This window comes from Pteropus vampyrus, unplaced genomic scaffold, assembly GCF_000151845.1.
Source record: "Pteropus vampyrus isolate Shadow unplaced genomic scaffold, Pvam_2.0 Scaffold814, whole genome shotgun sequence".
In the NCBI taxonomy this organism is placed as follows: Eukaryota; Metazoa; Chordata; class Mammalia; order Chiroptera; family Pteropodidae; genus Pteropus; species Pteropus vampyrus.
Genome location: NW_011889595.1, coordinates 231,691 through 244,845, shown reverse-complemented (window position 1 = coordinate 244,845; position 13,155 = coordinate 231,691). Strand labels below are relative to the sequence as shown.

General features: G+C 37.3%; 1 protein-coding gene across 1 annotated transcript in view; it reads left to right on the top strand.

Moving 5' to 3' along the window:
• TM4SF18 (transmembrane 4 L six family member 18) overlaps positions 1-12,069 on the top strand; it is a 24,217-nt gene extending 12,148 nt beyond the window's left edge. The window contains exons 4-6 of the mRNA XM_011385802.1: positions 7,697-7,839; positions 10,736-10,916; positions 11,669-12,069. Of these exons, the coding sequence (XP_011384104.1) occupies positions 7,697-7,839; positions 10,736-10,916; positions 11,669-11,683 (339 nt within the window). The 3' untranslated portion in view covers positions 11,684-12,069. The remainder of the gene's footprint in view (positions 1-7,696; positions 7,840-10,735; positions 10,917-11,668) is intronic.
• Positions 12,070-13,155: the final 1,086 nt, after the last annotated feature.

The window sequence follows — 13,155 nt, the reverse complement described above, 5'->3', positions numbered from 1 at the left end:
TGATAAATAATCTTATTAATATGTTGCTGTATTCGGTTTGCTAGTATCTTATTTAGGATTTTTGCATCTGTGTTCATGAGAGATATTGGTCTGTAATTTTCTTTTTTGTGTTATCTTTACCAGGTTTTGGTTTCAAGGTAATAAAATGAGTTGGGAAGTATTGCCTCTTCTTCAATTTTTTTGGAAGAGTTTGAGGAGAATAAGTATTAAATCTTCTTTGAATGTTTAGTAGAATTCACTGGTGAAGCCATCTGATCCTGGACTTTTACTTTTTGGCAGATTTTTGATGATTGTTTCGATCCTCATACTGCTGATCGGTCTATTTAGATTTTCCAGTTATTCTTGATTCAGTCTAGGAAGGTTGTATTTTTCTAAGTACTGGTCCATTTCTCCTAGGTTATTAAATTTGATGTTATAAACTTTTTCATAGTATTCTTGTATGATCCTTTGTATTTCTACAGTGTCTATCATAATTTTCCCTCTTTCACCCATGATTATGTTTATTTGTGTCTTTTCTCTTTTTTCTTTAGTGAGTCTAGCCAGGGATTTATCAATAATATTAACCTTCTCAAAGAACCAGCTCTTTGTTGCATTTATTTTTTCTATTGTTTTTTTATTTTTGTTTTCAATTTCATTTATTTCTGCTCTAATTTTGATTATTTCTTTCATTCTGCTGAATTTAGGTTGTATTTGTTCTTCCTTTTCTAGTTTTTTAAGATGAAGGATTAAGTTGTTTATTTGGGCTTGTTCTTATTTTTAGAAGTAGGCCTGTAATGATATGGACTTTCCTCTTATGACCGCTTTTGCCATGTCTTAAATGTTTTGATATGTTGAACTTCATTATCATTCGTTTCTATGTATCTCTTGATCTTCCTTTTTATTTCTTCTCTGACCTAGGTATTCTTCAGTAGAATGTTGTTTAATCTCCATTTATTTGTGGTTCTTTCTGCTTTCTTTTTACAGTTGATCTCTAGTTTCAAAGCATTATGATCAGAGAATATGGTTGGTATGATTTCAACCCTCTTATATTTGTTGAGGCTATCTCTGTGTCTCAGTATGTGGTCGATCCTTGAGAATGTTCCATGTGCACTGGAGAAGAATGTATAAGCAGCTGTTTTGGGATGAAGGCTCTGTATATGTCGATTATGTCCAGTTGGTCTAATGTATCACTTAAGGATGTTATTTCCTTATTGATTTTCTGTTGGGGTGATCTGTCCATATCTGACGGTGGAGTATTTAGGTCCCCTACTATGAATATGTTTTGATCTGTTCTGGCCTTTAGTTCTGTTAGTAATTGCTTTATATATTTCAGGGCTCCCTGATTGGGAGCACAGATATTAAAAGTGTTATGTCTTCTTAGTGCATGATTCCCTTTGTCGTTATGAAGTATCCCTCAGTATCTTTCTTTACCTTTTTGATTTTGAATTCTATTTCAATTAATATTAGTACTTCTACTCTCGCTTTTTTTTCTGAATGCCATTTGCTTGAAACATCATTTTCCACCCTTTCACTTTGAGTCTATATTTGTCTTTCGAACTGAGATGTGTCTCCTGGAGGCAGCATATGGTAGAGTTTTATTTTTTGATCCAATCCGCAACTCTGTACTTTTTTGTTGGTGAGTTCAGTCCATTTACATTTAAGGTGGTTACTGAAATATGAGGTCTTCTTATAGCCATTTTATCTTTTGCTTTCTGGTAGCTCAGTTTCTCCATTGCTTCCTTGTCCTTGTGTTTCTGTTTTCTTTATTTTGGTTGGCTTTTGTGAGTTTTCCTTCTAGTCCTTTTTGTTTTATGTTATATACTTTGGTTTTAAATCTTTGGCCTGTGGTTACCATTATGAATATGACAAGGATAGTTGTTTATATACAGTCATCCCTTTTCTTCTGCATGTGCCTTATCTCCATTCCCCTTTGCGAATTTGCATCTTTGAATCCTCCCCCTTTCAGTTCTTCTTGTCTCATTTTGTCATTTTCATTACTATCTTGCTATAGCAAATTTCTTATTTTAAGCTTATAATGCCTTGTTCCTAGTAAGGGTTGCACTCCTCTGCTTTTATCAACCTGCTAGTCACCTTACTCCTAATTACGCATTTTTTGTGTGTGTCATTTTGTTTTAGGTGAGCTGACCTCTTTCAGTATTTTCTGTAGTGCAGGCCTCATAGTGGAGAATTCCTTCAATTTTTGTATGTCTGGAAAGGTCTTAATTTCTCCTTCATATCTAAAGGAGAGCTTAGCTGGATACATTATTCTTGGCTGGTAGTTCCTTTCATTTAATAGTTGAAATATTTGATTCCACTCTTTTCTGGCTTGTAAGGTTTATGTTGAGAAATCTGACGATAATCTAATGGCTTTTTCTTTATAGGTTACCATCTTCTTTTCCCTGGCTGCCCTGAGAATTCTGTTTTTGTCATTGATTTTTGATAATTTTAATAAATGTGTCTTTGTGAAGGCCTTTTTGGATTGAGATAACTGGGTGTTCTATTGACTTCTCAAATTCCAAGCTCCAGCTCATTCCTTAGATTTGGGAAATTCTCATCAAGTATTTGTCTGAAAATGCTTTCTAATTCCTGTTCCTTTTCCTCTCCTTCAAGAATGCCCATTATTCTCATGTTTCCTCTCCTGATGGTATCAGCTCTTTCTCGTATTTCTCTTTCATTATTTTTCATTCTTCAATTTCTCTTTTCTTCTATCTGATTTATTTCTAGATTTCTGTCTTTGATATCACTGATCCTTTCCTCCACTTGGTCGCCTCTATTTCCCAACCTTGCTATTTCATTTTTCAACTTTTGCATTGTGTTTTTTTTATTTCTAGAAGTTCTATTCGGTTCTTTTTGAGGATTTCAATTTCCTTGCTAAAGAACTCATTCTGCTCATTTAGTTGTTTTTTCAATTCCTGAAATTGTTGATATGATTCATTTTGGATCACACTGAGTTTTTTTCAGAAATACCATTCTGAATTCTCTGTCAGTTAAATCACATATTTCTATGTCTGTAAGCTTATTTTCTGGAGATTTTTCTCTTTCTTTCTGAGATGCTTTGTCACCTTGGTTGTTCATGGTGTTTAATGGACTATTTCTCCACCTGGGCATTAATGGAAGTGAGTTCTGCTTTTTTTTTTTTTCAGAAAGAAGATTTATTATATAATGGTCCCTAGACTGTTGCAAATAAGGTATTCTTCTTTTGGTTTCCAGTAGGTGGCATCGAAGCCTCTTGAATCTCTGCTTTAAATAAAGAGTTAATAAAATCTTTTTTTCCTTACAGATGTTTAATCATGCTCACTAGTCTCAGTCTCAGTTCCTGTCAGTGTTAGTGACAGTTTAGGTAGCGTTTGCTCAGATTCGCCTGGGGCTCCGCGGCATTCCATCTCAAAGGGTATTGGCGGAGGGGCCCTCTGTGTTGGAGGTTGAAAGCTCGGTCAGCCTCAGTTTTGCAACTGCGGCTGGTAAAAATCAACTGTTGTTTCTCTACCGTCTCTGCTTTTCTGCCATCTCTGTTTCTCTGCCTTCTGCTCTGATGATTGGTCATGCCGCCGGCCACTTGGAGCTCACAGCACTCTCAGACAGGCTGTTCAGGGAACTCGTCTCTCCTCCCTTCCCCCTCCTCTTACAGGGTACTCCAGCTGTAAGAGGCAGCTTCTCTGTTTCTCCCAGTCCACCGCCCGACACCTGGGGTTCTGACCTGTGGTAGCTCTTATACACAGATCCCACGCTTATACATGGTGGTGTGCAGTTTGGGTGTTTTTTGTTGAGTTTTAGGTATTCAGCTTATTGTTGTTTCAAGGGGAGAGACCTGAGAATGTCTCTCATGCCGCCATGTTTATTCCAATCCCTGAGCACCCTTATAACCTGTGTTTTAAACTCTGTATCTGATAGATTGCTTACCACCATTTCATTTAGTTCTTTTTCTGGAGTTTTGTCCTGCCCTTTTATTTGGGACATGTTTCTGTGCCTCTTCATTCTGGCTGCCTCCCTGTGTTTGTTAATATATATTAGGCAGATCTACTACATCTCCTGATCTTGGCAGGGTGGTCTTATGCAGAAGGTGTCCTTTGGGAACCAGTAACATAGTTTCCCTGGTCACCTAAGCCAGGTACTTTAGCGGTGTCCCTTGTTTGGTTTCTGTATGCCTTCCTTTTGTAGTTGAGCCTTGATTGATATTGGCACATCAGTGGGTAAGATTAACTCTCTGACTGACTGTCTGTGAGGGTTGGCTGTGATTATAGCTGATGAGCTGTTGTGTGTGTGGGAGTGGGCTGACTCCACGAAGTGGAATTTGCTTTATTGGAGCTCTGGTGCTTGCTGAGTTCATCCTTTGGGTGTGTCACTTGTGCAGCTAATTGGGTGACGCTCTGGTATGATCTGAAGTCAGCCATCAAGTGTTTGTTCTAGGGATTCTTGACAGGGGCTCTTGTGCATGCTAAGGTCAGCCACTCCCTGTGCATAGCCCTAGGTCACCTGGTAAGAGATACAAAGTGATCTGCAGTTGGTAGCTGCCTTTGCTGGGCTTGGAGGCACCACTAATGCCAGGCTTGGGGCCACTTAGCAAGAGGTACAGTAGGCATGGTGAGGCCGGCTTACTGCTGCTTGTTTGGGGTTTGTAGGCCTTTGAGACATTTGAGGAAAGTCCAAGGCCAGTCACTTGTGAGGAACCGCTGCTAAAAGAGGTTCTAGTTGGGTGGAATGGGGCCTCGGAGAATTACCAGGGTGAGACAAGCTGTGTTAGCCAAGTTAATGAAGACTCAGATTTGATGTCTGTCGGTGCCTGCAGGCTGGGCGTGGGAGGGCCCAATAAAGGAACAATGGCACCTGCCAGCACTTCTATCTGGGAAAGAACTGCCCCTCCAGACCTCACCCTGAAGCCAGACAATTAATTCCTTCCTCTATGTCCCTGGTGCTTTTTAAGCTGCTGTTCTTTCACTGGAGCTTAGGATGAGTGTTTGTGAATGAGTGAGTCTGTGCTCAGGTCCTTTAAGAGTGTACCTGTTTCCACAGCAGCCCTCTATCTCAACCGGATGGAATCTCCACTGATTTCCACAGCCAGATGTTGTGAGAACTCATTTTCTCAACACTGTCGCTTTGGGCTAGGGAGCCCAGTGTAGGGCAGGGACCCCTTGCTCCTTAGGTGGGGGATCTCTATAGCCAAGATATCCCTCTCAATTCTTAACCACCACAGGTGGTGTAGGACCAGACTATTTCATATCTCTGCCCCTCCTACCAGTCTCTATGAGACTACCTCTTTATAGCCTTGGCTATGGGAGTTCTGTTCAGCTAGTCTTCAGGTGTTTCTCAAGGTGGTTGTTCTATAATTTAGATGTAATTTTGAGGAAATGAGCACAGCATTTATCTACTTCACCATCTTGACTGAAACTGTGGTCTCAGCTTTTGAATTTATTATCAGCTGGCTACTGCAAGTTTCTGTTTAGCTGTCCTACTGTCATTTGAAATCAACACTTTTTAAACTAACTTAATTTTTCTCCCAAAGCAAATTATCATTTTTGGCATCCCTGTTTCTCTCTCTTTTTCATCCAAGTTTCAAACTCTGGAAATTTTTTTTTTTTTTTAGTTTATTTCTAGCTGTTCATTTTCTCCTTAATATCTTTTTAACCAGTGAATGTCTTTGTCACTTGAACTTGAAGTTGTCTCTATACAGACTCTTTATTTCTGGGCTCTCTCACTTCTATCTGGTATACCATCACTGTCAAAGTAATTTTCCAAAATCATATATTGGTTAATGCCACATTCTTACTCAAAAATCAAATTCATGACTTGTCAGAAAAAAAGAACTTATTCAGGGCTAAGCAACATAAATTCAAAATGAACTTGGACCATCTTGTGCCAGAAAGCAAGGAAATTTTCAAAGAATAATAAGAACGTGTCAAAGGGCATAGGAATTAATTCAAAGGGATGTTCCCACTGGCCATATTTGGACCATCTCAGCATCTAAAAGAATAGTAACATATTGAATTAGAATATCTATGAATCTGCAATAATACAGGAAGAGAGTCAGAGGAGGAAGAGAGTCAGAGGAGAAAGAAATGGGAAATGGAAATTCCTTAGAAAAAATCATAACTTATAATGCAGAAGAAATGATAGCATTAGGAAACCAATACATTGCAACCAATTATTGTGATAATTCGTAACCTATGAATATTGAGATCAGCAGTTGATGCTAAATTCATCAGTTGAAATGTCTTTAGAGAACAGGATATGACACAGCTCAAAGTATCATCTCACAAATTATTTACTAATTGCAAAGTGGAAAATGTACATTTATAGATCTAAAGAAAATCATCATAACCAAGAGATTAAATTTAGCAACACCAGTAGCAGTGAGAGGCCCATAATGTACCCACATCAATCAAGTTTCTTGCCAAAAGTTTCAACTCAAGTCCAATTGTGAGGAAATAATTAGAAAAATCCAAAATATAGAAATTGTACAAGACAACTAGCTGATATTCTTCCAAAACAATTTAACATCCTGAAAAACTAAACAAAACAAAAAAGCAGTGAGATTAGTGTAGATTAAAAGAAACTAAAGAGATGTAATCTTGTACATAAACTTTCATTAGATCCTATATAAAAAAATAAAAAAAAAACAGCTACAGAATAATAAATTTAATTTGGGGAGATATGAACTGATGTATGTAGGGGAAAAAATCATAATGTCTGCAACCTATGTTAAAATACTTCAACAACAAAAATGTGTAAATACACACACACACACACACATACACATACACAAAGAGGAAGAGTACAAGCAAAAGTGGTAAATACAAAAATGAGCCTAGGTAAAAGGTATATAGAGATTCATTGTATTGTACTTTCAACATTTTTTGTAGATTTGAAATTATTTTAATAAGAAGTTAATTTGTGGAAAACCACTTGCCCTGAAGGAGGAAGTCCAGCCTCCTTGATCCAGCATTTAAGACCATTTTCCTCCCAGATCTGCCAACTCTGCACTCACTTTGCAAGCAACACAAGGGCTAGATTGTGTCCTATCAACTTTGTTTCCCTAGCATTAGCACCATGCCAGTCTGCCCTTCTGTAGGAATTTCCCCTCTGTAGGAACTTCCTCCTCTGCCCCTCTGTAGGAACTTTCCCTTAGATCTAACCAATTTACTTATTGTCATAATTCTGCTTGTGCTGATCTGCTTGTGAATATTGCTCATTCTCTTTATTCAAATTAAAACATCATCTTTCTTATCAATCCTTACTTAAATATAAATATGACCATCTAGGCTGACATCTGCTATTTTCCCTCATATTTCTATGTGTGAAGATATTCAAATATCATCTACATAAGAGAAAAGCAGGGATCATAGCTTATGATTCTTAGGGAACCTACCTTCCTAGAAAATAATGTCTTCAATAAATAAGTATAGATTAATTGTTCACATTTCTTCTTTGCATTATGTATAAGGTGATCATTATTTTGATATCAACCCTTCAGAAAAAAAAGGAAGAAATTTAGTAAATTAACTAGTTACCTCTATAGAATGCCAAACAAAAAGTCATTTAAACTTATTTTTAAGATCACATGGGTTTGGATTAAATGTTCTATTTTTTATGTGGAGATATGGTATTATATAGAGTGGAGTAGGCTAGATGAGTAGGGGAAGGTACCTATCTGATCATTTATCCACAGTATCCCCTTGTCTCATTCTATAGCACTAACCTCTTTCTTCTATGTTTTATTTAGACACTGCTGTCGATTATCTTTTCTGCCCTTGGAATTGCTTTTTCTGGATACTGCCTGGTCATATCGACTTTGGGTCTTGTTCAAGGCCCATACTGCCGCACCCTCAATGGCTGGGAATATGCCTTTGAGGGCACTGCAGGACGGTAAGGGATAATTCCCCAAATCAAGGAGGTCATGGTTATACTCATTTTCCATGATCACTTCGGGGTTCCATGTGGCTGGTTTAGGTAGAATTTTCCTATTAGGTTACTGATATCCAGACCAATATATTCCTTCATGTATCTGTGTTCACATGTTTTTTTCCCCAAGTCTTTCACTGCCATGCATATTCACCAGTTTGAGGCTAACTTAGAGATATCCAAATGAAAGACATGTTTCTCTTATTTTTCAGCACAGGTTTTCATGGTTATTGTGGTATAGCAGCTGTTGGAGCCTGGGACTTGAGTGATTCTGGGAAGTCAGTCTTCTTTTGTGGCCACATTGGACATGTGGTCTATTACAGACGTGAAAGTGCTCAGCTGAGAAAAAATTACAGTGTCCTTGGATGGTGCAACCCAGGGCTACATGAGCAGGAGCTACACAGAGATAGAACAAGGCAGGGCAAGCAGCAAAGTGCAGTCTGCGATCTAGAGACATGGCTAGGTGTGGAAGTTTGTAGAATGAGCCAGGAGCTTATTTAGCATGTACTGAAGAAGAGTCTAGAGAAGCAGTCTTGCTAAAAAGGCTTGCAGTTCAGTCAGGTGTTGAGGGACCCAATCCTAGATCACAGAATGCCTCACGCTGGCATCATTCTGGGCTTATCGGCCTACCAACACTTGCAGAGGCAGCTCAGGAGGTAGCAGGACCCTGACAGAGATACAGAAGAGGGCCATTAAGTCTCTCCTCGTTTTGTCCTGTGTTCAGAATTCTAATGGAATAAAATAAGGGTGTCTGTACCATTTCCTGGGGAAGTTACATTTTTTTCTCATCTCCCCATTTATTATTCAAGGCTCACACCTATTTGAGGTCTTACATGTTTACCTAGACCGCATGGCAGAACTGCTTCTGTGCCCATAGCCACCTTTATTCTGAAAGTTCAACAAGATGGTGCCTCCAGAGCTCTCTCTCAGGTCAGGAGAACTTAAAAAACAACCTCAGGCCCTTCTGAGGACTTGGAGGAGGCACTCCTATGGGATTGAAGGGCCTCAGGAAAGGAGACCTTAGTATATAAAGTCCCACTTGGTGCAAAGAAATCTTTTTTTACGCCATCAGCCCCTGAACTTTTCTCCACCCCAAAACCAAAGAAGCCTCACCTTTCATTGCAAGAATCTCAGGCTGCCTACATGCCTCTTCATTAATCCTTTAAACTTGTCTTCCCTTGATACTTGCATTCACCTGTTTCCAGCTTTTCTGTTTCTTCCAGACTCTGCTAGTGTACTTATGACTCTCTGTGGTTTACAGGAATAAATAGTACCATAGTCTGGGAGAAAAATAGAAACCCTACAAGTCATCTCTCTTTAAAGTATTAATGGTCTGTGCAAAGTATGTACTGGGAACAGTCTAGAGTAAGGATTTTGAAGATAATAGCTTCCCTGGTGGCTGAAATTGAATTAAGAGTATAAGGGTGCATGAAATTGGTCTAGGCAAATGGTAACAGGAAATTAGATCTGTATTGTGCTTTTCAGATTCCAAAGCAGTTTTATCTAACTCTCACTGACAGTCATAATAACCTTAGGGTTGGATATTTTAAGCCTATTGTCTGGAGATCAGATAGGTAAAGTCTCTTGCCCAAGATCCTAGGATCCAGGGAGTGCTTAACCACTTGAGATCTAAGGGCCATTGGCAATACCAAGAAATTCTCAGAGTGCCTCTGAGTATCCCGGAACACAGAGAGTAGGAAATAGAGTTAAGGGAAGAGAATAAGAAAGAAATAGAGTGGGGAGAGAGAAAAACAAAGAGAAGAGAGAGGTGATGGTGGTGGTAGTGGTCACCAAAATGCAGAATTCACCCCATTCCACCACAGAGCCACTTGGCTGGTACCCAGGTTGCCTGTCTTAATTGCTGTTTTAAGAAAAAGCAACTTGCTGTGGATAAAATATTTATGGACAACTCTGCCCTGCAAATAGGTGTATTTGTTTTTGTTTGGAGAATTTTTTTAAGGATGCCACTTTTTCATTTTGATTTAGTTGAACAGAGAGCTTGTCAATCTTAGAAGAAATGCTAATGGCATGATAGACCTGAAAGTGAGCAAAAGTCAGTCAGGTTGATTCAGTGTAGTTTTAAAATTATCTTGGAAGTCGTTTAATTCTCTTAATCCTATGCTAAACTAGACTGATCAAACTTTTCAGTTTTTTTGCAGTTCCACTCCATAATCTAAAGCTTCTTAAGAGCTGAAGAACAAAACCATTCTAAAACTGCAGTCCTCATACTGTGGGCCCCAGACCAGCAGTATTACCAGCACCTGGAAACTTAGAAATGTAAAGTCTTGAGCCCCATCAAGACCTTTCGAATTAAAAATTCTGTGGGCCCAGCAATCTGCATTTTCACAAATTCTCCATAATCCTGATATATGCTCAAGTTTGAGAACTACTGTTCTAAAGGGTATTGGGAGAGATTTTAGAAATATATAGAAGAAATTTCTGTTTGATATTTTGCCAACTGTGTGGTTTTTAGATCAAGCATAAGCTCAGCCATGTCCTTAACAGCCCAGGCTAACTTTTGGACTCCCATGGAATGGGCAGTCTGTCTTCTCTAGGTATTGACATGTGCTGCCTTTCATTGTTATTGAACTCTTCAATAAGTGTCTTGCTTCCTAATTAAATTAGATTGTCTTGGTGGTGGTCACTATGTTTATAATGAGCATAGTCCAGTACTATACATGCTATATTTTCAATATATGTATCTGAATGATTTTTAAAGTATATTAATTTATATTTAATAGTTATTTATTTTAATCATATATATTAATTTCCTGAACATATAAATAACTATAGCCTTCCTTGGACTAAATGTGTAGTCTTGGCCATGGGTCTTGTTGACCATTTCCTTCTTCTTTCTTAGTTTCCTTACAGATTCCAGCATATGGATTCAGTGCCTTGAACCCGCACATGTAGTAGAATGGAATATCATTTTGTTTTCCATTCTCATAGCTCTCAGTGGGCTTCAGGTGATCATCTGCCTCATCAGAGTAGTCATTCAGTTATCCAAGATACTGTGTGGAACCTATTCAATCATCATCCAGGTAACAGACTCCCATTGGCACCTGTACCTTCTCCATTTTGCCTCCACTGCCCAGGATTCACTGAGTCTTGTTGACGGGCTTTTAGAATTCCATCATTTTCTTTTCATTCTTATTGCACTTGTCTTTATTCAACCTCTAATATCTCAATTTCCCCCCGTTATTTCAAAGTGTTTGTTGAATTGTCTATATGGATTGAATCAATGGAATAATTGTAAAATCTGTATTTTGTGTTATCTGATGAAAACGGCACTGTGTTTTGAATGAACAACATTTCAGTGTTCTGTGTAGAAACAACTCAAAGCAAATTTGAGAATTTCCCTGTTCATAAAATAATCAAAGGCTCAAAACCTTATCCCATTGAAATAATTTTTTTGAATGCTGTTGTATTTTGCTAATAATCCTTCTTTATACTGAGTCATTAGTGAGTGATATTTTAAAAGAGGAGGAATATGTCTTTATTTGAAACTATTTTTGCTTCATCTGCTAAAGTACTAACGTTAATTTAGTTATGGATGAAACTGATAAACCTATCCAGCAAGTCCAGAGTGAAGAGAAATCACATATGAGATGTCTTGTGACTTGTTTAACAACACATAATGTATAACACCTTTCCTAGCAATTTCAAATACATATTTTCTTATTCCATTATGTTCTGAATATGAACTGTAAGTTTAAATTGCTACATGGATTATGAATTATTAATCAAGTCAAATTTACTACTTTACTCACTTCAGTTTTTCTTTTTTTTATAGCCTGGAATCATTTGAATAAGGACAAAAATGTTTTCCTTTATCAAGTTATGGTCATCTATCTAAGTCTCATATTTAGACTTGAGGGCAATATTCAAATGATGTTTTCTCCATTTGGTGTTTATTGTACCCATTCGTAAAATTTACAGTCCTCACTGGAAGTGCAAATTATGCCACCTTTCTATTTAGAATTTTTTCTAAGTAATATGTGTGAAGATCTTTAGAAATATTTATACCCTTTGATTAAACAAGTCAATTTTCAATAATTTATACTATGGAAATAAATAAGAATATAAAATAAAACTGTATGCAAGTGAATATGTTTCAACATTATTTAATATTTTGGAGAATTGGAAATACTCTACAAGTCTAAGTTTAGGGGAAGGATTAAATAAAGAGTTGTAATATTATGCAGTCATTACAAATGATGTTTTAAAGATTATGAATAGTGCTATGTGAAAAAGCAGATTACAAATTTATGTTTACAGTATAAGCATAACTACCTAAAACACAAAATAATCAAAATATGATATAAAAATTAAATCTGGAAGGTTTTACACCAAAATGTCAACTGTGGTTAATTTGGGTCATAGGTGACTCTTTTTCTTATTTTTTTTATATTTTCCAAGTTTTCCTTATTCTTTTACTATCAAAATATTTTTTAAAAACTCATATTTTTACTATTAAAAATATTTGTTATTTTTCTAGCTTTTAAAGGTATATGCTTTTTTCAACCTTGAGTATCTACAAACATCATAGAATAACACTTAAATCAACATTCACTGGGGAAAGTGGTGAGATAGATAGCCTTTAAAGTTTTATATAAACTTACATAACCTAACTGAACTCTTGGCATTATTTTTTTACTTCTGATGATGAATGTAGTGGGTTACAAGAAACATCCTTGAAATAAATTAGCAGTTGAAGACATGCTCAATAGGTTAGAGAAAGTGACCATTTATCAGTTGATAACTGTCATGTGGAGTTATCACTACCTGTATTTATTTTTTAAAAGTTTTTTAAGCAAAAAGTTTATAATCTTTCTACCTATACTTACCCATGACCTCCTTCAGGATAGCAGCCACATCTTATATTTTCTCATCACCCATAGAGCCTAACACAAAATGGGCATAGTAGATACTCAGTGTTGGATATTCATGCCAGGTCCTTCTATTCTTCATGGCTGTTCTACTGAGTACCTGTATTCATCATAAGCCCACTGGGCCTTAACATTTCTGCCATTTCCCCATTGCTTTCCTCCATGGATGCTATCAACAATGCTGTGCCAATACCTGCTCTGTGACAAAGATGGGCAATAGTAGCCAGTAATCTAGGGAATGCCTCTCTCCTTGGGATCTGCTCAACGTACTGCCTTCTTTAAGAGAAGTTGTCCAGCCCAGAGCCTTTCCTGAAGTGAGCATCTTGAAAGCAAGCCATGTTGTATACTATGTGATCTGTATGCTCTGGACCCTGACAGAACTGGCACAGTC